We start from the raw sequence: 21,830 nt of genomic DNA, 5'->3' as shown, positions 1-21,830 counted from the left end.
CTTCGGTGGATCTTCTATTAATGAAATGACAATTCACCATGATTAGACATGATTTTTCTTACTTGCATTGCCTTTTCTGGCTACATATTTCCAACTCCAAAGTCTAGACCTACTTCATACACTGTCACATCTTTGTTAGGAGCTCAAGTACTTCTCTTCCATTGAGTTAGGAGCTCAAGTACTTAAAATGATCTACCAATAGTACCAAACCAGAAGGAATGATATTGAGTTAACCCTACATGTTTATGACCAAAAAATCAACCTTGAATGAAGCCCGAAGGACAACCTTAGCAGCCTTCAAAACTCAGGAAATATAGGGTTCCACAACTAGAAACCAATACTTCGACCTTTGCCAACTTACAACTGAGAGTCATAGTTAATTGATTGCACACAACAAAATGATAAAACCATTACATTAAATGACGGAGCAGGTAATTCTTGGAAAAGATCATTCATCATCATAGATCAGAAAAACTATAGAAAGACGTTGGAAGTAAAAACAAAAATATGTTTTTCTTCCCATAATGCAACAAAATCTCAAAGCTAAACAAGTATACCTTTTGAAAATCTAATATTCAAATTTGACTAATCAAAAAGTTTTCAAGCAACTTCCTTCTTGAGCTTAGCAAGCTCCTGTCTCACGACTCCAGCCCTCTGCAAAATCAATATAATTGTATCAGCTTGTGACAGAAGACAAATACCACAGAAATCTCAATGTTTGACTGGATCCAAACCATCTACATTTTCAGGACCTTAACAGTGTAAAGTCTAGTTTGGAAGGAAAAATTGTCCATAATAAAGTTGAAGCACAAGGATAGCGTAACATTTTGCCTTTTCAATCTAACAAAAAAAAGACTTTCTCCACTTTTTCAGGTAAACAATCTCCTTGCTCTAAGCTTTAACCAAGAGTGTCCAGCAAAAAATGAAGCTAACTTTAATATTAAACATAATCACACCTTTATCTTTGCCAGCATAAGCTTGAACCTGTCAAAATCATTAAGTGAGGCCCTCCTCTTCTGAACTATCAACTTCCTTCCCCAGGAACTGCTCTCCCATTTGTTTTTCACGTCTGGGAGCACAAATCAAAAGAGTGATTGAACTTCATAAAACTTTCAACCAAGTAGAATGCATAGGAAGCTGCTAAAGTAATTACTAATCTACATCTTCGAGAGGGAAAAGAAAAAATTCTAAGCACTGTACTCACCAGCAGCCTCCATAGCAGCAATGAGGGTCTTCTTCTTTGGGATTCTACTAATGTCGATTTTGATATCTGTGAGTGAAAGTCTCTTAAAGTTCATCTGGCTCCTCACCATGTCCGGGGAATCAACAAGAGCCTGTCAATTATAGAGATGGATAGGTATTTCATCCAAGCAGTTTTTAATTTCTCCATCTTGTACAAGTAATTTATAAGTCAATCAAACAACTAGCCACTATCTAGGAGTGGCAAGATTAGCCCATGAAAACATGATCCCGCCAGCTGGCCTATTTATTAGCTCAACCCATGAGAGAACTTGTTAAAATATTATAAAAGACATTATTTTGTTTGATATGTTAGAAAAAAGATATTAGTTACTTCTTGTATGACCCAAGTTTGAAGTTCTCAAAAAATGAAGAGGCATCTGAATGCACAAGGACAATTGCAAGATAGTCCTTGTGCTAGAATCTCTGCCCCATTTCATTCTTGGCAACGTACAGCGCTGAATACGCTATTGACAAAGCGCACCAGAGACTCTAATTTATTGCCTTCTGTATTACTAATTGGTAAAGGTCTTAACAGAATGCACAACAGATCCTAGGGGAGCTTAATGTATCCTTTGATGCAATAATGTAGTCCATTTTGCAAACGTTTCTGTATCAACCAAAAAAAAATAGTATATTTGACGATTCCAGGACAAATAGAGACAGACTAAATAAATCTCCAGGCTTTACAGAGAAAATTTGTATAGATGATTATAGCCCATGGAAAATGGGATAGTTTTAAAAACAGATTTCCAAACGAGCAATTATTTAATAATTGCAAATGATTTTCATAGCTGCCAATTCAAAATTTTACCACTGTAAATACATAAGAACTATTATTTGTCAATCCTTAAAACAAGGCCTCAGTTCATGTTGCTCAATCAAACTTATATGATCAGACAATGTAGGCATGTTATCAAATTCCATCATAGGCCTTGAAAGTATCCTTCATAAACTAAGAAAAACGATCTTCCTTGCCAAAAGACATGGCAAAGCAGTTCCAAAGGCAAAACGGCACTCAACATATAAATTCGATTAACCAGAAAATAACATACTAACAATGAAACCAACGAGTTAAACGATGATCTAATACAATTTTAGGAACCACATGAACGGTAAACATCCATAAATCCGATCATAAATAGCATGGATTGAGGTGTATAAAGTAATTGTAAAATGATACTATCAGGAGAATAATGCAAAGCGTTTGGAACGTCCTATAATCGGAGTTGCTCAATTATAAACAAATTGAAAGAGTATAAAAGCTGCTCAGGAAAGCAAAAAAGCGAAGAACACGTACCCTATTTTGGTCAATGACATCGACGATAACAACAAGCTTCCCGTAATCCTTCCCGTAGTTGACGAGGGCAACTCTTCCGATCTCTACGAACCTCTTGAACGGCTGCAGAAAACAATCCAACACATTTCTTCAAATCTCAACATTAAATCTCAGAGCTCGAAAATGCGTAAACTGCGTGAAAACTTACCATTTTCGGCGATCTGATGGAGCTGCTATCAGGCGCGAAGAGTGAGGGTTACTGGTGTGGATTGTCAAGTGAGTGCTAGGGTTTTCGAGGAGATGATATAGTGTAAGGTTATTCTGTCTGGATCTGGACTCGCGGCTTTAATTTTATATGGGCTTAGGCCCACTATGAGGTAATATGGTTTGGGACCGAGATTTGCACAGATATGATCATTCTGCACCGCTATTTAAATTAGAGCAATTTTCACATATACAAACAAAAAAATCATATTTGTATGCTATAGCAAAGTTTGCATAATTGCGCTCCATAGTAAACATGAATATGTATAATTCGCTATACATATACAATTGAAAGCTATGTCTATTTCGCTATACGTATATACAAAAAGAAGCAATTGTATAATTCGTTGGCTCCTCTTCAGATTTGTATAATTTCGCTGGCAGGCCATTTGTATAAATTGTTATTAGCCTCTTGTTGGCAGGTGAATATTTTTATTGTATAATTATAAGTGTATAAGACAAATATATATGAATTTGCATGCGTATATACAATTTTCTCTCGCTTTATACAAACAGAAACACAATTTATACAATTATGTTGTATAAAACGAGAAAGAGAAAGAGGCAAAAGAGAACTGGGCAGGGGAATATTTTTATTGTATAATTATAAGTGTATAGGACGAATATATATGTATTTGCATGTGTATATACAATTTTCTCTCGCTTTATACAAACAGAAACACAATTTATACAATTATGTTGTATAAAACGAGAAAGAGAGAAAAGCAAAAGAGAATTGGGCAGGGGAATATTTTTATTGTATAATTATAAGTGTATAGGATGAATATATATGTATCTGCATGTGTATATACAATTTTCTCTCGCTTTATACAAACAGAAACGCAATTTATACAATTCTGTTGTATAAAGAGAGAGAGGCGAGCACAGAGGGAGCGAGCGAGAGAGGGAGAGTGGCGAGCGAGAGTTTGAGGGAGAGAGGCGACTGGCAAACAGTTTGCTACATGACACAATTAAATCAAAGTGTGGTTATACTATTTAATTTGAATTAATAGTTTGTCATTATGTACAATTTTCCCTTTAAATTATGACCTTCCACAACAAGATACAGTATCTAATGCATTTCATATGACAAGTTTGAGAAGAATAGCATGTACACGATTTATTTCTGACTTATAAAAGTAGAAATATGTCACGCCCCAAACTCGAGAGGCGCAACTAGCTCCTAATGCCAAAACTCAGGCCTGAGCCGACCCAGTTGAACCATTTGCTACTAGCGCATGACAGCCACACACAATCAAGAAATCAAACAAGTACATCTCGGCTTAAAACTAAGTCATCGACCGGCAAGGCCCCTGTCAACTAATCTATAACAGAAATAGCTACACTCAGGAGATCATATAAATAAATAGTCAACTAGCACAAAAGTCCTAATTGGGCCGTCGAGGCCACCATGATATCTATACCAAAACTAAAAGCAGGTATATATCAATACAATACATCAAACAGCTCACAAGCTTCCGCAAACCAACAACATAGGCCAGTATGGCCATAACGTAGCTATAAACCCCGCACACTAGTCTGCAAGCCTCTAAAAGTAGTAAAGATTGGTGGGACAGGGCCCCAGCCTACCCATAAAGATATATACAACAAAATGTAACAAACCTCCCAACTCTGGCAGCTCCGGAGGAAAGGGGCTAGCCAACTGGATAAAAGTCAATCCTGCTGCTGAGGAGGTCTACTCAGTCGTCTGTCAGGACCTGCATGCATGAATGCAGCGCCCCCAAGGCCGTGGGGCGTCAGTACAAAATAATGTACAGAGTATGAAAGGCAATAGACTATGATGAGGTATCCTGATATACTGGAATAATCCAATAAATAAATCAAGGCTAAGATAAGTGTACTGACCTGCTCTTAAATCTAAACTTATCAAAAATAATAAAACAACAACCTAACCAAGCCCCCAAAAGCTCGGCAGGTACAAACAGCACACAAGACCACCAACTCAGGACCCCATAAGCCCGGAAGGTGCCAATCAGCCTATATACCCCTATCAGTAGTCCCCTAGCCCCGTAGGCAATCACATAGCCCTCTTAGGCATTAATATAGCCCCTTAGGTAGCACATAGCTCCTTTAGGCATCAACGTAGCTTATAGACAACTCATAGCCCTTTTAGGCAACAACATGGCCCTGTAGGAAGAACATAGCCTTCTTAGGCGTTAATATAGCCCTGTAGGCAACTCATAGCCCTGTTAGGCATCCATATAGCCCTGTAGGCAGAACATAGCCCTTCTAGGCATAAATCACATTCTTGCAGCTAACCACAATAGCCCCAACGACAATAATAACAATTCAACCGCTAAAAGCGAGCAATTTAGTTATAAACAACCTATACAAATAGCCTCTTAAATCGTGTCCAACATAGGGACGCTATTAACTGAATAAGAATCCCGACAGGGGAGGATTATATCAACTCGAGAAGCCAACAATATATCAAGGATAACAACCCAAATACATTACTTCTAAACTTTAAGGAAACATGTCGTAAGTAGGGAATAGCCTTAACATACCTTTCCAATGAACGCTCGAAAGGCCGTAGTTCCTTCACGAAAGTTGTTCCTTATGTCCTAAGCTTCGCAAACACTATATATACACAACTGGTACGCACCTATAAACAATTTATAATTAACCTTATATCGGCAGATTTGCCATATTGCCCCAATTTGTCGAAACGTCCGTAGAAATTCATTAAAACAATCATAAAAGAGTCCCGAGATGATTACCTTAGTTAACCAAGTTAAAACCTTGAAGAAACACCAATAGTTACAAATTTATATCTTCAAAAACCAGCTCCAAACGTAGCAAATAGAAGGGAAAAATGATTGCTACGTGTAGGGATTACGTTTCTAGGCACGGGGCAACGTTTAATGGTAGAAATCATCAAAACTAACCTTCATCATGCTAGGACTCCATATGAACCCTCTCCTAAGCTTTTTTCTGGTTTTGGAACTGAAATGAACTGATTCCATGGCTAAAAACGTTATATAGCCGACATACCATATTTCTTTACCCGACCCAGATCCGACCTGGATTCTGCCTTGGCAGTCCCTAGTAAAACACTCATAACTTTTTACTCGGATGTCCGTTTAATACGGGGTTTTGTGCGTTGCAAACTAGACTCGTAGGCCTTCGATTTAATGGGTAATAGGCCTTCTAACTCTTTATATATTGGGAGAAAACATCCAATACATTTGACCCAAATTTCAAAGAAATCTTTAAAAAGGAACTTACGATAACTTTCGCCAACTTTTATTTTGCCACTTACTTAACTTCAAAACTTGAGATAAAACCCTTGAACACTTAAAATATGACATACCACATCCTTTTTAATTTATTACTCACCCTCTTTGTCTTTCCACGAAGGTACGAGTTAATTTAGACGTTTTGGAAAAATTGGGGTGTTACAAAATGTTATTTTGATAAATTATCGGTTCAAGTAAAAACGTATTATAACCAAATTAATATAGAAGAAAGAATAGCAACAACAACATGATACTTACAATTTAGGTATTAACCTTATTTTTTTTAAAAAACATTCAACAAAAATATAATTATGAGTCATAACTTGGAGCTTGTCTGTCAGTACTTTAGCAGGGGCGGACCCAACCTTGGTCAAGGGGTGTCAAGCGACACTCTTTTGTCAAAAAATTACATCGTATATAGAGGTCAAATTTTAGTTTAATAAATATATATACAATTATATGAGTATTGACACCTCTTGAAACAAATCGAAAGTTTAGCCTATTGGTTAAGGGGTTGCAAGATTTCCATCAAATTGTGTGTTCAAGCCCTACTGGACTCATTATAATTTTTTGTACTACAACCATTGACACCTCTTAATGAAAATTTTGAGTCTGCCACAGTACTTTAGCACAAAGTCTTGATGGATTGTCCGAAATTTAGATGAATAGACAAAATTTGCTACAAGTCACAACGGCTCACCAAGAATCTAGTATAAATTATATCGAAATTTTTATTGTTCACAAATTCTAACAATATACAAGAAGTTTATGATGGATGCACAAAGACATAATTTGCTCTAATTCGTCACGATCATCGAGTTCTTAGAATAAATTATTTTCAAGTCCCAACATAGCACCACAAATTTTTTAATAGAAGGGTACGCATTTTTTCGATCACAAGTTCTCACGATCATATGGATTTTTATAAATTGTTCATAAATTCTTATGAATCACCAAATTGTGTGTATAATCTTATCAATTTTATTTTTTTTGTGTCAACATTAATCTGAATCAACTCTCAATTACTCAAAAGTTTATATACACCTTATAAAATACATAAAAAACAATTTTATTTTTTTTAAGATTTTTTTTTAAAGTCTGAACTTTTTAGGGAAAAAAAAGAAGAACTTTAAAATCCACAAGAACTTTGATCTTGAAATTTTTATTCTTAGTTGTTTTAGTTTTGTTCCCCTTTTTCTCCTCATCTTATTTACACTCTCTATTGATTCCAATTTCTTCATTTTTTTGATTTGAAAAATAATTTATTTAAAATAGATATTTAAATTTTAAAACAAATTATATGCATAACCTAAATTTCCTTTCACGAATTGTCAAATAATAATTTTCTCTTTAATAATTCTTTCGACATATCACCTGTAAAAAAAATATAACTTATTATTTATAGTACATCCAAGTATGTAACTATTTTAAAAATCTAAAACTTTGATATCCCAATTAAAATTCCAAAAAATAAACAAATGGACTCTCGTACTCCATAGTCCAAACTTGGCAAAATTCGCGCAGGCAAAAACGACACCGTGCCTTGCGTTTCGTAACCGCCGAATCGATCAGTCCTTAGCGTGTATGTAAATATCAAAGCTTCTTCATTTGTTCCTCACACTTGGCAGTAGCGTTCTTCGAAAGCTCAAAAATATAGAGAGAGCACATTGATAAGGTATATCTTTTTGTAAGTATCAAATATCAGTTCTCGATTATACGCGATCTTTTGTTCAATTCCTTCGATTTACTTGTATCATTCAATTTTTTTGAAGATCTAGCATTTCTGTAAGCAAATCTCGTTTGATTTTTTTACTGAAAAAACTGTTTTCCTTGAATTGGACGAGAATTTGCTTAGAAATTTAGTTTGATTGCGTGTAGAAAGGTTGATCCAGCATATAAGAAATGGATGCATGTGTAGATATCTACTGGCTCATACTTGTTTGTGTTCACTGCTTTTCTGATATTGGATCCGCCTCCATGAACTATTAACAGTAAGCAAACTAGCGGTTTGATCCTTTTTTCGGAGTACATTTGTAGTTTATGATTCTGCAGATGGTGGATTGAATAGTCAGATATCTTTGTTTAATGGATAATCAAGTTGATGATAAGGATCTACGTGATCTTAGCCCTTTTTTGTTTGATTTGTTAATTAATATGTGCATCAACTATTTTCAGCTTGGCCTATATATCTATAGTTAAATATATTTAGAAAATATACATCAGCATAATCCTGATCGTTGAATTGGAGTAAAAAGTTGATCATCAGCATTTGATTCTTTGTACATTGTGGTTGTTCTTTACGGCAACATACTATTCATTGCATTCAGTGTTGCCTTTATCATATGAAATCCAGATATCTCAACATATTGGTCATTTTCCCGATTGGTTTGCTTGACACATAAGTGTGTAGTTTGTAATAACTTCTGCAGATACTCTTGACTATATGTTGATATTAAGCATCTTTACTTTCACCAATAAGACAGATTTTATGTCTCTCTGTCTTTGAGCTTCATTATTTGCAACGCTTTCTACTAGAGTTGTTAAGTTAGTGGATTAAGGTTTTCATTGCCATTTAAATGTACTTCTGAAATGATTTTAACTTTTATGATGCTATACACTGCAGTAAAGCACAAGAATGGAAGGCACTGTCTTTGCCCCTGCTTTAGAAGGAATCAAGCATGTCAAGTCTGAGGAAGGAGTAATGCTTACCAGACCTTTCTTAGATGTCTGCAAACACATCTTACCTATTATAGGTACTATATCTTGTGTTTTAGCTTGGGATCTATAACTTAGGGATCCCCGTTTCTTTGACTACTTTTTGAGTGGTCAAAAACTTTTAAAAATAAAATTATGCTGTTATTTTATTTCTATCAAGAATTTCGCTTAAGCTTCTTAGTAGTGCTGTCTCAAGGTGCAAACACTCTAGCTACTCCCTTTTTTTCTGGTCGATCTAATGCTTGATCTTAATTTTCCTAATCAAATTGAGTTATGATATTGGTTAATTTTGACATTTAAAACCTATGTAGCTCGGAATCTCCAAAAATGTCGTAGTGTGTCCTGTGGGTAGCAACCCTCTTGGGTGGATGCCACTTAAAAGACAAAAAATAATCTAATACTTACAACATTTAAAAGAAACTAATTTAAAACTTTCAAAGTGAAGTTCAGAGAAGAGGCTGAATTGTTAAATTCTATGTGTTTGGTTCAATATAGATTAGATTTTCAGTTTTTGCGAAAAAATGTGAATTTTGAAGAACAACTTTTACGAAAACAGAAGATTTATTTTTTGGTGTATGGTTGAAAATGCAAACAAGTTTTTTCCAGAATTTTTAAGCAAACACATGCCTTGAAACTTCATTTTTTCTCTTAAATGTGAGTGGCTATCTAAAGTTTAAACTTCAAAAATATCGATGGTGTGTGTCGGATACTCCAAAAATAGTGTATTTTGGAAGAATCCAACACGGGTGCGGCAACATTTTTTAAAGAGTCCTAGCTACAAAAGTTGCTATTTAGTCTTGCAAATAGAAATTTATGCAAAGGGCTCTTTTCTTACGGATGTACTAGTAATTTGTCAAAATATTTTCACTTATGTGCATAAAGCTTCTAAGTGAATGTTCCTTACCTCTTTAGTAAGTTATCTTGGACATCTCAAAAGCAAGCTGGATCCATGTTAACTGTAAACTGATTATCTTTTTTGTTTTTTCCCAATCTAGAAAAGTTTGGAGCTGCCATGGCACTGGTCAAGTCTGACATTGGTGGAAATATAACGGTCAGTCTCCCATCTTTGCCTTTTATCTGAAATTTTTCAGGTTTTTGCTTGCTTATTTTCTATTGCTTAAATTCTACCTTTCTATCACTCAGTAATAATGCTTTGATTTTGGAATTTCACAACATTTGTTCTATTAAAGTCCCTTTTCTTCCTCTCATTTGTCCTCATTAATTATTTGATTTATCATTTCATTCTCTCCCGTTAATTGATTCATTACTTATTTAATTTCATGGGTGCAGGATAATATTCTCTTCTGGCCCTTTCTACCAATTACCTTTCCTGAATGAGCTCAAAAGCCCTGTTAAACAATTGTTTCCAGTAATCTAGAATATCCAAATAAATGGGTTTTTATCACAGTTTGTAGAGTAATTATCTTGAGAAAATTGAGTTTATTCAGCCAGGCAACAGAATTATTCTGACCTTGGTTGAGTATTTCCTATGTTATGGAGCTAGATATTCTTAGGCACTTCGTTCCCTGAACCATGTAGATGTTTTCTTTTGATTTATGTTGCTGCATACAGCTAGCAAACACAGTCTGATCTTTCAATTTTGAAAATTTTGTGGATGCTTCCTTGCTAAATCTATTATTAAATATTGATGCTACAGAGGTTAGAAAACAAGTACTTGTCGAACCCAACAAAATATACAAACTTGTACAGCATGGTGCAAGAAGAGATTGAAGCAAAGACAGCAAAAGGCTCTTCCAGTTGCACAAATGGTCTTCTTTGGTTGACAAGGTTGGAAATTATTCTCCATCTCTTCTTACTTTATCTCTTTTGCGGTAACCATTAATCTTCTAGGCGATGTCTTTCCCCATGCCCCGATCTCACTCATACCACAATCACTCAGCAGCATGCATTTCCCAAAAGCATGTTACTCTACGATGCATTTTAATTCTGGTCAACTGAATTATAATTTGAAGATTCTGTCATTATGTCTTTAGGGCTATGGATTTTCTGGTGGCACTGTTTAGAAATTTACTGGAGCATCAGGACTGGGCGATGTCACAAGCTTGCTCTGATTCCTACAGCAAGACATTGAAAAAGTGTCATGGATGGATAGCGAGTTCAACTTTTTCGGTAACTGTTTCATATACCCTGAAAATTTTGCTTCTAAAGTTATTGATCCGGAATAGTTGCATCTTTCCCCATTCTTCCCATCATGCAAAGTATGAGATCCTTCCTAGTTTAGTCCTGGAATGTGTGTGCTGTTAGTGATTTTTCAATAAGAAAATCCTTGTTGGCTTGTTTTGGTTTTCCAGGTACCCATATTCTGGTGTAGTATTTCCTTCTGTTGAGATAATGTCTCAGACAGTCAAATGTTCATTTAGTTTCATTTTTGCCTCCTATAACATGAATGTTAGTCTAAGTCCTGTGACTTGATATGCTGCTGCTGACAAGAATGTTTGAATTTGGTTCTTTATCATTACCTTGTAGAAACAAACAATGTTTGATCTCCATTTCATTGATATATAGGGGATAAAACTTCATGTTATTTCTGCCATCCCCACCCCTCCAACCCACCCCCATTTTCCTCTATTACTTATTCAATGTCTTTTTTTGTGCTTTTTCTCGTCAACTTAAGCAGTATTCTTATTTTGTAATTGAGAGGTAGTTGCAGTGTACTTTAATTTTGTTGCCTTTTGCTCCCTTGTTAAAATTTATACTGAAGGTAGGACTAACCAGCCAGGCATCTGGCATTGCTATTTTTGAAGTCCATTTTTCTCTCTCTTAACTCCTTCACTGTGGATTGTAATCACAGATGGCAATGAAGCTCGCTCCAGATAGGCAGAAATTTATGGATGTAATATGTGGGACCGGTGATATTAATAGTGACATTGAAAAATTCTGTACTACTTTCTCACCGCTTCTTGAAGAGAACCACAAGTTCTTGGTAAGATATCTTATAAAGAATATATCCATCAAATAGATGTTTGGATTTTATCTGGGGTTGCACTATTGTAGTTGTTCTGTCCCAACCACCACCCAAAGAACAAAAGGAAAAAAAGAACTAGGTCCCCTTTCCAACACCTTGAATTTGTAGATGTTCTTCAGAGATTTGCTTGTCAAATGAGTCTTCACTTCTACTGCATGACTGATTAAACTGGTATTTGGGGTACCTCGAACACACCTTTTAAGTTTATTGGCTGTTTGCGAGATTTCAGTGGTGAAGGATTAGTTGAAACTAGAGGAATAGCTGAAGGACCACTAGTATCATGTTTTCTTGCATTTAAATTCCAGGAATATTAACGGCAGAAGTTAAAAAATTGTTTATCATTGTTGCTATTGCAGGCCAGCGTAGGAATGGATGAACTGAAAGCATCTTAAGCTGAAAGGAAGTTTTGGTACTCTTTTGAGATTCATCGACACTGTGAGAAACTTCTGAAACAACCATACTTCCTGCTTTTGTCCTGTTGTACGATGGGTAGCTGTATTAGACAATGAATTATTTTGTTTACTGGTTTGTAACTTATAATGAAAGGGGACGGACTGGGTTTGAGGGCAATAAGTAATTCTGGAGACTAATGTTTGACTCAATATTTTATTTCATTATACATCATGATAACCTCTTGTGAATTTAAATGTTTTAAGTGAATGTATTCTTCAGCAAGTAATATTATATAATTATATTAGTTCGTGTTAGTTACAAGTTTGATGTCCTAGCAATTTATATGCCCAAAGAAAAATATTTCCATTAAGTTGATTTATTGTTATTTACTTTAGCTATGTGATTGATTATTATAAGCGGATAGGAATAGCTTTGCAGATGTAATTATTTGCGAAGGAGTTTCCTTAAATATAATTAACAACAGTTAATTCCCATCCCTAAATTTATGACATATGTCTGGTTAGTATTGTCCCGCAATTCATTGCCATTAAATGGACGAAAGGAATGCTTTAACAGCATTTTGTTTTGTGATAATTAGAGAGGAGTCGAACCTAAAAGTTTTGAGGGTTTGAGTCCATTTGTTGAAATTATTTTTGTATCTTTGGAGTTTCTGTGTCCAAAGTTTGAATATTAATACCAAATATATTCTCATTTATTTATGAGTTTCATTTATTTTCTTCCTTTCTACTGAAGAAAGGTTTGCAAATCTAGACCTAAAAAAAAGTTGAAGATGGCCACCAAGGTGAAAGGCCTTCTTAAAGGCCTTCGTTACATTTCTCAAATATTTGGTGAGGGAACGATCATTTATTCTATCACAATTTTCATTGTTTTTTTTTGTGGGCGTTTAAAGAGGGTTACGGGTAGGCTAACGATCATTATGAAAATATTTTAATGAATAAAGCGTAATCAAATACAAAGATTTTATCATAGGGATCACTTTTTATTTTTCTAGTTGGCTATGAAAATTCAAGTTTCTACGTTTAAGATAAGTTAAACTGTCTATAGATATTCTTCCTTAGTTTAACCTTTTGAATTAACCGGGCCAAGCAACTTTGTACATCAGATTTATTTTCACACCATCACCACTCTACATACAAAAACATTTAGGTTTAATTATATGTATGTTGATGCAGATGAGGAGAAAGAAAAAGAAATACAGATTGGTTTTCCCACAGATGTAAAGCATGTTGCTCATATAGGATGGGATGGACCATCAACAGATAATAATCCAACCTGGGTAATAAACTCTTCTCTTTTTTTTTCCTTTTCTTCATGTTATTTTATCTTAATGATTTTAATTGATCTTTTTCTTTTTTCCTCATTGTGGCTGTATGTTTGTTATTATGGTAGATGAAAGAATTCAATGGACCAGGACAATTTCAGTCAGCACCTTTGGTTCCTCCAGCAGCAGATAATCCTGAAATTAAATGGGTTTCTGAAGGTTTGTTTGGTCACTTTTCGAACCTGAATGATTCATTTTTCTAATGTAAAAAATGGACTATAAGTATATGAGGGGAGAAATTTAACCAAGAAGATCAAAGCACTGTAAAAAATGATCTCAAGTTTCCCTATTCTTGTAATTTCATGCTAAAAGTTCTTCCTTGGTTAATAAATAAATTAAACCTGACCCATAACAGATGGTTCAGAACACAAAAGAGGTAAACATACAAAGAAATCAAGGACAAAGTACTGTGCATGAATTGTATGATCCTATTTTAAATTTTTTTTATACCCGCAATGAATGCAATGCAATGCCATTTCAGATTCAAACCGAAGGTCCAGAAATGCAGATTCTTCTGCCGTCGGAGATCAACCAGAACAAACAAAGTCAACCAGGCGTCATTCTTCTTCTAAGGAAAACGGAGGGACTGATTCTCCAAAGAAATCCAGGGGTTCCCGGCGACACCACAGGAAGGACTCTGCTGACGGTTCCAAACACGGCCGGATCCCGCTAGATTCAGCCGGTGGCTCGGAGTCTCCGGCTAGAGACCTGCCGGATATCCCCAAAAAATCACGGCGAAAGAAGTCCAAGGAAGCCGACCCCGGCGGTACCGTCCCCGGATCCCGATCGTCCAAGTCTAAAGGCACTTCTTCTAGTACAGCTGCACCACCAGCATCTGAAGGTGCAGTACAGAGTTCGAGAAACAATGAAAGCATCATTTCATAACAAAAACAAGAAAAAATAACAATAAAAATGTATTCAAATGCATTTTATCTTTTCTTTTTTTTGATAGTTTAGTAAATTCCATACATGTTTGGAAATCTCGAAAAGTTTCGTTTATAGAATTTTATGTAAAATTTAACCTTAACATACCTTGTTCATTATACAGAATTTTATTTTTAGTGTAAAATCTCTTTCTGAATACGAGGAAAGGAAAATATATGAATTCTCTAGGTAGTAACTGCCTCCATGTCAATTTATTTTGACACAGAAATTCAGTGATCTTAAACTAAGATATGTCGAATTCAGCAAAATGTCTTTATTGAAACAGGAGTAACTAATAAGGGGTCATTTGGTTCATGAATGAGATAAATTTATAAAATCTGAGATAACTTAGTCTGAACAAAATGACCTCGAAGTATCTTTTTTTAATTAAAAACATCCAAAATCTTATATTCTTCCACTAATAAGTCTATATAAACATAGTTTCACGCATCCTTCTCAAACCCAACATGGATTACACTAAGTAGGGAAACATCAATCAGAAGGTTAGGTTATAGCCGAAACAACAAGCTTTCTTAAATGAGATGGCCATCGCCCACCTGCATTAGCCGAGGTGCGTACAAAATGGCTAATCATACCACTGTTATAAATGAATAATAATTAAAAAGAAGCATCAAGCTTGCTCAAAGTGTTTGACAAAAAAGTGTAGTTCATTGTTTTATTGTAAAATCAAGAATTGCACATTCAGATTATCCACAAAAAAAGGGAGCCAATCAAAAGGCATACACAAATTAGAATTATAACAAATTTTGTTCTCTTTTTTGTTCTTTCAACTAAGCTAAGGCCTTGACTGCCTTTTCAGCTGCGTCATCTAAATCCTCAGCGGTAATCAGTTTCATGCCACTTTCCTGCACATGACAAACCAGGCAAGAAGGTGATTTACTACTTGAAACTGACTTTTCCTATGCACAGCAAAATTGGCAACTGTTAGGGCAAGGCAAAGTTCATGCCCAGACGCCAAAGTTGAAGATTTACCTTAAGAATTCTCTTCCCTTGTTCGACGTTGGTTCCTTCCAGACGAACAATCACAGGCACTTTCAGTTGAACCTTAAATCACAAGCCCACAAGAATCAGCACATTATGCATGGAGCTTAATTGCAGCCTCAAGGAAACAGAGGTCAGGTGTAAATATTGATGTGTGGCTAAATGGGACAAAACAGACACAAAATTGATCCTAAAATAGACAACACTGTTGGACAAACCAACCAAGACGCATGATCACAAAAAACACAAAACTAACCTGTTTGGCAGCATTAACAATACCACTGGCTATCACATCACACTTCATTATTCCTCCAAAGATGTTCACCAAAATAGCTTTCACCTTCTCATCTGCAGTCAAAATTTTGAAGGCCTCGACAACCTACTCCAAAGTACAAGAAAGAAATTCAACCATTTGTGGATTCTGAAGTTTTCAACATTTACCACTCATTAAGCCAAATAATAGACTTCAACATAATAATACTCTTGTTCAATTATTACAAAATATAGCTGGCAAACATGCAAATGAGCATTAGACAACTGTTCTTCACATTGCATTATCAAGAAACCACATATACCTGGCCTTCAGTAGCATTTCCACCAACATCTAGAAAATTGGCTGGAGTTCCCCCATGAAGCTTAATAATATCCATGGTAGCCATTGCCAATCCAGCACCATTTACCATGCAACCAATTTCTCCATCCAAGCCAATATAATTCAAATCAGCTTTTGCAGCAGCAACCTGAGGAGTTGACCAGAGTAAACCAAATAAAAATGAGAACTTGTATATAGTTGCATCAAAGATGAAAAGTCAGCGCTTTCAGTAACATTCAAACAAAGACATCACAAGGAGTTACCTCACGAGGATCTTCTTGTGATGAATCGCGAAGGGAAAAGATTTCTTTTTGACGGTAAGCAGCATTATCGTCAAAATTGAGCTTTGCATCTGCAGCTACCAGCTTGTTGTCAGATGTTTCTGCAAGGGGGTTGATCTGCCCAGACAAATGTTTAGAATTAGATATAAATAGGGAGATTATTTTTCTTAATGGCATGCTTGCTACAAATTCTTAATCTGTGGAACAATTTGCTAAGTCTCCAGAAGGTGCTTCTAAACAAATGATCAAAATGCTTTACCTCTAACATTGTGCAGTCAGTTTCACAGAAAAGGTTGTACAACTTTTTCACTTGTTCAATTGAATCATTTCTGTCAGCTACTTTTGGAGCCAATCCATCAACAACCTTTGCGGCATCTTCATCACTGATTCCTTTGAAAACATCAATTGGAACCTGGAAAATACAGATGCCGAGAACTTTTATTAGTTGACAACAATAGCAACAAAACAAAATTGCTAAATCTTGGATGAAATTGAAAGAAAAGTAACCTTTATAATCATGTCGGGAAATTTTTCTGCTAGGTCTTCTATGCTGGTTCCACCCTTTCGACAAGCAATAATGAGCTGCAATAGAAAAGGCAACAGTAAGCAGCTTCATACCATAGATCAACAAAACATTTGAATATGATAGTGAACATCCTCTAAATGATCAAGATAACTAATTAAGTACAAAGAAAATTTTGTACTAGGATTTAACAGCAAAACTTAAAAACAAAAGATTGCCAGCTAAGGTTTAAGGGGTTCAATATCCCCCGCCCCCAAACATTTAATTAATGGGGGACTCAAATTGAATAATATTGTTTCCTGAACTTTCAAATATCTATATTAGAATTACTCTTGAAAGTTGAAGGAAGTTCTAGTACTTCAAACTTTTTGACTGACCTTCTTAGGACATAAAGAATTATGAAAGCACTTGGGTTCTCTCATTAACAATCATACTTCATTGAAAAAAAAGCACTAATTAGAACACAAGCATGACTGATGTTAGCATGCATCAGTCTCAAGCAGCATTGACCTATCCACTCATAGGACAGAAGCTACACACTGCAGCACATGTTTCTAAATTGGGTTTCATTCAATAGAATCAACGATGCAGGCAGATGCTCTTATTACTTATTCTGTACATTCAGAAAGATACCCATGCAGTCAGAATAAAAAATGAATTATTACTTAAGAGAACAGTGAAAACGAAGAAGCAACTTAGGTAGACAGAGAAATTCCTTCATTATTCTCTTCTATTCACGCTAAATTCTCTCTTTTCCCCTTAATCTCATGAGGAGGTACCCAGTGGTGTAGAAAATATAATAGTAAGAAGTGAAAGTTGGCTCGACATTGAACAGGGATTTATTTGTTTTATTGATGGGTAACAGTCATTGGACTGGGATATAAATTCTGAATATACGTTAAAAACAATAAAGTGGACACAAAGGACCCAGCAAGTTTAAGAAACGACAAGTCATGGAACTTACAGGGCCAGCAGTTGCACGATCAAGTATAATTGAAAAGTACATTTCATTAACCAAGGACATCTTTTCACATAGGTAAACCTGCAATCAATTAGATAAAAGAGCATCAGAAAATCTGCAGATCCTACTAGGTGCTGATAGTAGAATATTTTTTTTGAGAATAAGATGCTGATGGTAGAATTAGTAATTCTGAGTTTCTGAAAACATTAAATGAACCGTTTGGACTTGTGATTATCATCACCAACCAATGAAATCAATTAGATGCTTATAACGGTTTTAACTATGGATGTTGACTTCACACTATCACCATTTTGTCAAAGGCAAAACTAGCAGAAAGGCGGCAAGAGTTTGTTGGTCTTCTTGTGCAAAACGCAACTAGGCATGTTTTTAAGTCCAAAAAGGTGCTAATGAGGAAAGAAAATCAAGTTTTTACACCTCTAACTGCAAAAAAAGAAACTATACAGACCAAGAAATTAAATGGCAGCAGCAATTACACTAAATACATGAAATAAAGTGTCAATTAAAAAATCGAATTGAGTTTTGTGCTACAAATTCAAAGATGTTTATATTGCAAATACAGATTAGTGAACTCGGTTCCTACACACTAACTATTCATCTATAACCTTTTTTACACAATCAATAAATTGATATAATCATCTACCATTTATATCCATCAATAGCATTTAGCACTACCCTACTTGAAGCATAGCCTGCTCACACTGAGGTGCACATTATCACCTTTGTAGCACTAAAGCACCACCTAAGCGAGGCAAAGCATACAACCAATGCACTGAGCTTCAGGGCTAAAGCGCCTCACAAGCAGGCTTTTATCAACCACTCCATACTTAAAAAAGATGGGGATAACAACTCATGAAAATAATATTTGAGGTAAACAACTTTCTCTTTACATCTAAATCTTTTGGTTGATAAATCTAAATAGCTATTAAATATTGATGTATGGATGAAGAATACAGATGTAAATAATAAAATCCAAACCTTGCTGACAACTTTTCCTTGAGCTCCAGTTTGCTTAGTAACAAGTATCTGTCCAAGCATTTTACCTGAAACCAAAAGCATTTGACAATGTTGTTCATTAAAAAAATATACACAAATCCATAAAGAAAAAGCATGAGACAATTTAAGAAACAAAGAAAACATGAGGGGCAATGAGAAAACTATACACTCAAAAAAAGCATATTCTAGTAAGAACAAAAATGTCGAGGCTTATTAACATATGTGTACATACGGAGGAGGCAGCAATACAGATAAAGAAGGAAATCAGTGAAAGATTACACTTACTTAGTAGTTCAAAGAAAGCAAATACATGTAGGCACTTTATTCAGCATTTGTTATGTAATTAGTTGTTATGGTTTGTGGGAGGCCTATTCTCTGTTTCAGAAATAAGTGCTCTTTTATTTGTATCTGTTCTTTGGTGGTTATGGTAATATTTTACAGTTGTTACCAAGAAAAATAAAAAATGTTGAGGCTTACTAACAGTTCCTGCAAAACAATTTTGATATTGTCCATCTCAAAAGTCCAGCATAAGACTTTAAGATAGAAAACAAATGGCCTTAAGGCCCTCACTGGCCACCCCATCTCCCCTTTAAGGAACAATTTGAAGGTCCGTCGCTTAACTAGTTTGCATTTCAACCAATGATGCCCACAAATCAGTTTCAAATGTAAGGATAGACGAAAACCTGAAGCACAAGATGCCACCAGAAAAGTTTTAAACCATACAACTGGCAACTAAAAGAAAAATAGCATTATGTCCTGTGTTAAAACCTCTTAGATCTCCAGAGTAGCATCCCTAGCTGGTTCTTGGGAAAAGATCTTATCAAGTCAAGAACAATTGTGCTTTCATTTCAAGTAAGAAACACTAAGCTATATATCTCTTCTGACAGTTGATGAAACCTAATGATACACCTACAATTCACACAGAAAACACTTCATTTTATTCCCATTAAAGAAAAAATTCATTGGCAACAAAGGATCTTTTCCACAAAAGCAGATAACAGCATAGGTCTGCCCTGTAACCACAGAGTAATATTTTAGAAAAATCAAGTAGAGGAGAATGTTCAGTACTGGCAATCTCTTCAGCCTGATCAGCCTTGACAATATGAACTCCACCCTGAAATCCATTTTTGAACGTTCCAAGGCCACGTCCACCAGCAAGGACTTGTGACTTAACAACGACCTGAATCACCAAAAGAGCAAAGCAGAAAACATTTCCCCTGTCATTAGCTGTAGCAAAGATATCAGACTTATACAAAGCATACTACTTCCTCGAACTACCTCGCTTTGGTTAGGGAACACGTCTTGAATTGCTTTTTTCACTTCATCAAGGGAAGCAACAGCAACACCTTTCGGTACATTGATTCCATATTTTCCCATCAACTCAGCTCCCTACTATCATAACAAGCAAAACTTCAAAACAATATATCATGAAAAATGTGGAGCATTATTTGATATGAGAAAGTTTCACGCACTGCATTATAAGAACTGCGGCAACAATTGGTGTTCTAGTGGACTCGTTGGTTACCTTTGAACAATTATAAGAAAATATGTATGTACTAAATCTCCTTATTCGCCTCTAAAAACGATATTGAGCGCAATATTACACGATATCCACTAATTCAAATTTTTACAAGCTTCTCCTCAACCATCAAGGTACGGGAGAGATCTCAGCTAGAAATGATCCATTAACGCAACAAGTTTTACCATTCTTTTATCCTACAGTATCTCGAATCCAAAAACTGTAACAGAAGATCAAAACTATTGCGAATTAGAATGAGATGTGCACAAACTAAGCAGGATCAACTAGTTTAACATTGACGCGATTTGATTTACAGATTCAGAAACATCTCATTTCACTGATATAGGAGGGGAGGGGCGACCTGATACTCGTGGATGTTGAGGCGGCGGAGCTGTTGCTGCTGCCATTTTCCGGCGACTGAAAGAGACTGATTGGCAAGTTTACGCAGCATTCCTCTCACCATTTTCTGTCAGATCCTCTCTACTGCGATCGAAATATAATAAAATTGAAACCCTAATAAAAGTCTGAAACCAAAAAATAAAATAAAAGTCTTAGCTTACTTTTTCTGACCAACTTGTATTTTCCCCTTTTCTATCCCTGTTATAGTGTATTCTCCGAAATAAATGGAATTTACATTAAAACATTGGTACAGTATTATAAATATATGATTTTTTAACATACAAAACAAATAAAGAAATATATGTACGCATACTCAAAGGTTACGCCTATCTTCTTATGAGATTGTATTTAAAAGACTTCAAAAGCGCTAATAATAAAATACATTTAATGTTCTTGTATTAGTGGTTCTTTTTATGAATTGAGAGGCTGTATTTAAAAGACTTCAAATGCGTTAATAATAAAATACATTGAATGTTCTTGTATTAGTGGTTCTTTTTATGAATTGAGAGGCTTACAAAAATGAATGGATAATAATTTTTAGTTTCTGAATATATACTTCTCTCTTTAAAACATCATTTTAGTTTAATTTCTCCGAAGAGTAGTTAAACTACATTCGGTAAGCAAATATGCGAAACATATATTGCAACGAAGAAACAATATCTTCAAGGAGAACAAGTAGAGTAAAGTTCATATTTGTGTCCCTTATTCAAAAAAAATAATTAGTCAAATCAATTTTTGAACTTATTGCCTAATTAACTGCAATAAGATGATACTCGAATGATCTCAACTTATCTTTACTTTCAATGCAGATCCAGATTAATTAGCCAAAGATCAGACGAGGAATAAAAAAATACTTGTGGGACGATTACCTTGCTCTCAGAATTTGTCATATACTCTCATTCTCTCTAACCAAAAAGAAAAAAATGAAAAAATGCATAGTGAATTTAGTACACCAATCAAACTAACTACCTGAGGTAACATTTTGAACAATGGAATGCTTAAATACATGTATTACAATGAAAACTAAGTTTATTAGCTCAGGCTGAATAGGATTTTATATAAGTCCAAAATTTAAGATTAAAAAAGGATTATAGCATTTGTCTGGAAAGGCAAAATCACAATATAGAAGAAACGTGC

General features: G+C 35.2%; 4 protein-coding genes and 1 non-coding gene across 8 annotated transcripts; 2 read left to right on the top strand and 3 right to left on the bottom strand.

Moving 5' to 3' along the window:
• Positions 1-384: 384 nt before the first annotated feature.
• On the bottom strand, positions 385-2,772 carry LOC125807961 (60S ribosomal protein L14-1). The gene is made up of 5 exons (XM_049487722.1): positions 2,727-2,772; positions 2,540-2,641; positions 1,205-1,334; positions 957-1,069; positions 385-654 (listed from the first exon to the last, which is right to left on the bottom strand). Exons 1-5 carry the CDS (start codon positions 2,727-2,729, stop codon positions 601-603), a joined length of 402 nt encoding a protein of 133 aa, XP_049343679.1. The 5' UTR covers positions 2,730-2,772; the 3' UTR covers positions 385-600.
• On the bottom strand, positions 2,096-2,177 carry LOC125808082 (small nucleolar RNA SNORD34). The gene has a single exon (XR_007441681.1). It is a non-coding gene; the product is annotated as a small nucleolar RNA SNORD34 (small nucleolar RNA).
• Positions 2,773-7,569: 4,797 nt separating the features above from the next.
• On the top strand, positions 7,570-12,294 carry LOC125807959 (glycolipid transfer protein 1-like). Of its 3 annotated transcripts, none has more exons than XM_049487720.1 (7): positions 7,570-7,717; positions 8,666-8,795; positions 9,753-9,808; positions 10,415-10,545; positions 10,752-10,887; positions 11,570-11,701; positions 12,100-12,294. In XM_049487720.1, exons 2-7 carry the CDS (start codon positions 8,678-8,680, stop codon positions 12,133-12,135), a joined length of 609 nt encoding a protein of 202 aa, XP_049343677.1. In that variant the 5' UTR covers positions 7,570-7,717; positions 8,666-8,677; the 3' UTR covers positions 12,136-12,294. The 3 variants fall into 3 exon arrangements, with proteins under 3 accessions (XP_049343677.1, XP_049343675.1, XP_049343676.1); XM_049487718.1 differs by having other exon boundaries at positions 7,638-7,729; XM_049487719.1 differs by lacking the exon at positions 7,570-7,717 and adding an exon at positions 7,806-7,827.
• A 312-nt stretch (positions 12,295-12,606) lies between these two features.
• Positions 12,607-14,465, top strand: LOC125807958 (CRIB domain-containing protein RIC6). Its single transcript, XM_049487717.1, has 4 exons — positions 12,607-12,984; positions 13,330-13,433; positions 13,547-13,637; positions 13,960-14,465. Exons 1-4 carry the CDS (start codon positions 12,927-12,929, stop codon positions 14,361-14,363), a joined length of 657 nt encoding a protein of 218 aa, XP_049343674.1. The 5' UTR covers positions 12,607-12,926; the 3' UTR covers positions 14,364-14,465.
• A 586-nt stretch (positions 14,466-15,051) lies between these two features.
• On the bottom strand, positions 15,052-20,933 carry LOC125807953 (succinate--CoA ligase [ADP-forming] subunit beta, mitochondrial). Of its 2 annotated transcripts, XM_049487711.1 has the most exons (13): positions 20,855-20,933; positions 20,656-20,777; positions 20,054-20,164; positions 19,844-19,955; positions 18,758-18,822; positions 17,765-17,842; positions 16,785-16,859; positions 16,537-16,689; positions 16,260-16,394; positions 15,980-16,144; positions 15,661-15,783; positions 15,396-15,467; positions 15,052-15,268 (listed from the first exon to the last, which is right to left on the bottom strand). In XM_049487711.1, exons 2-13 carry the CDS (start codon positions 20,755-20,757, stop codon positions 15,194-15,196), a joined length of 1,266 nt encoding a protein of 421 aa, XP_049343668.1. In that variant the 5' UTR covers positions 20,758-20,777; positions 20,855-20,933; the 3' UTR covers positions 15,052-15,193. The 2 variants fall into 2 exon arrangements, with proteins under 2 accessions (XP_049343668.1, XP_049343667.1); XM_049487710.1 differs by having other exon boundaries at positions 20,656-20,880.
• Positions 20,934-21,830: the final 897 nt, after the last annotated feature.

The sequence above is a fragment of the Solanum verrucosum genome, unplaced genomic scaffold, assembly GCF_900185275.1.
Source record: "Solanum verrucosum unplaced genomic scaffold, falcon-dt-bn FXZP01000183.1, whole genome shotgun sequence".
Classification (NCBI taxonomy): domain Eukaryota; kingdom Viridiplantae; phylum Streptophyta; class Magnoliopsida; order Solanales; family Solanaceae; genus Solanum; species Solanum verrucosum.
This window is presented reverse-complemented; position numbering and strand designations above follow the sequence as displayed.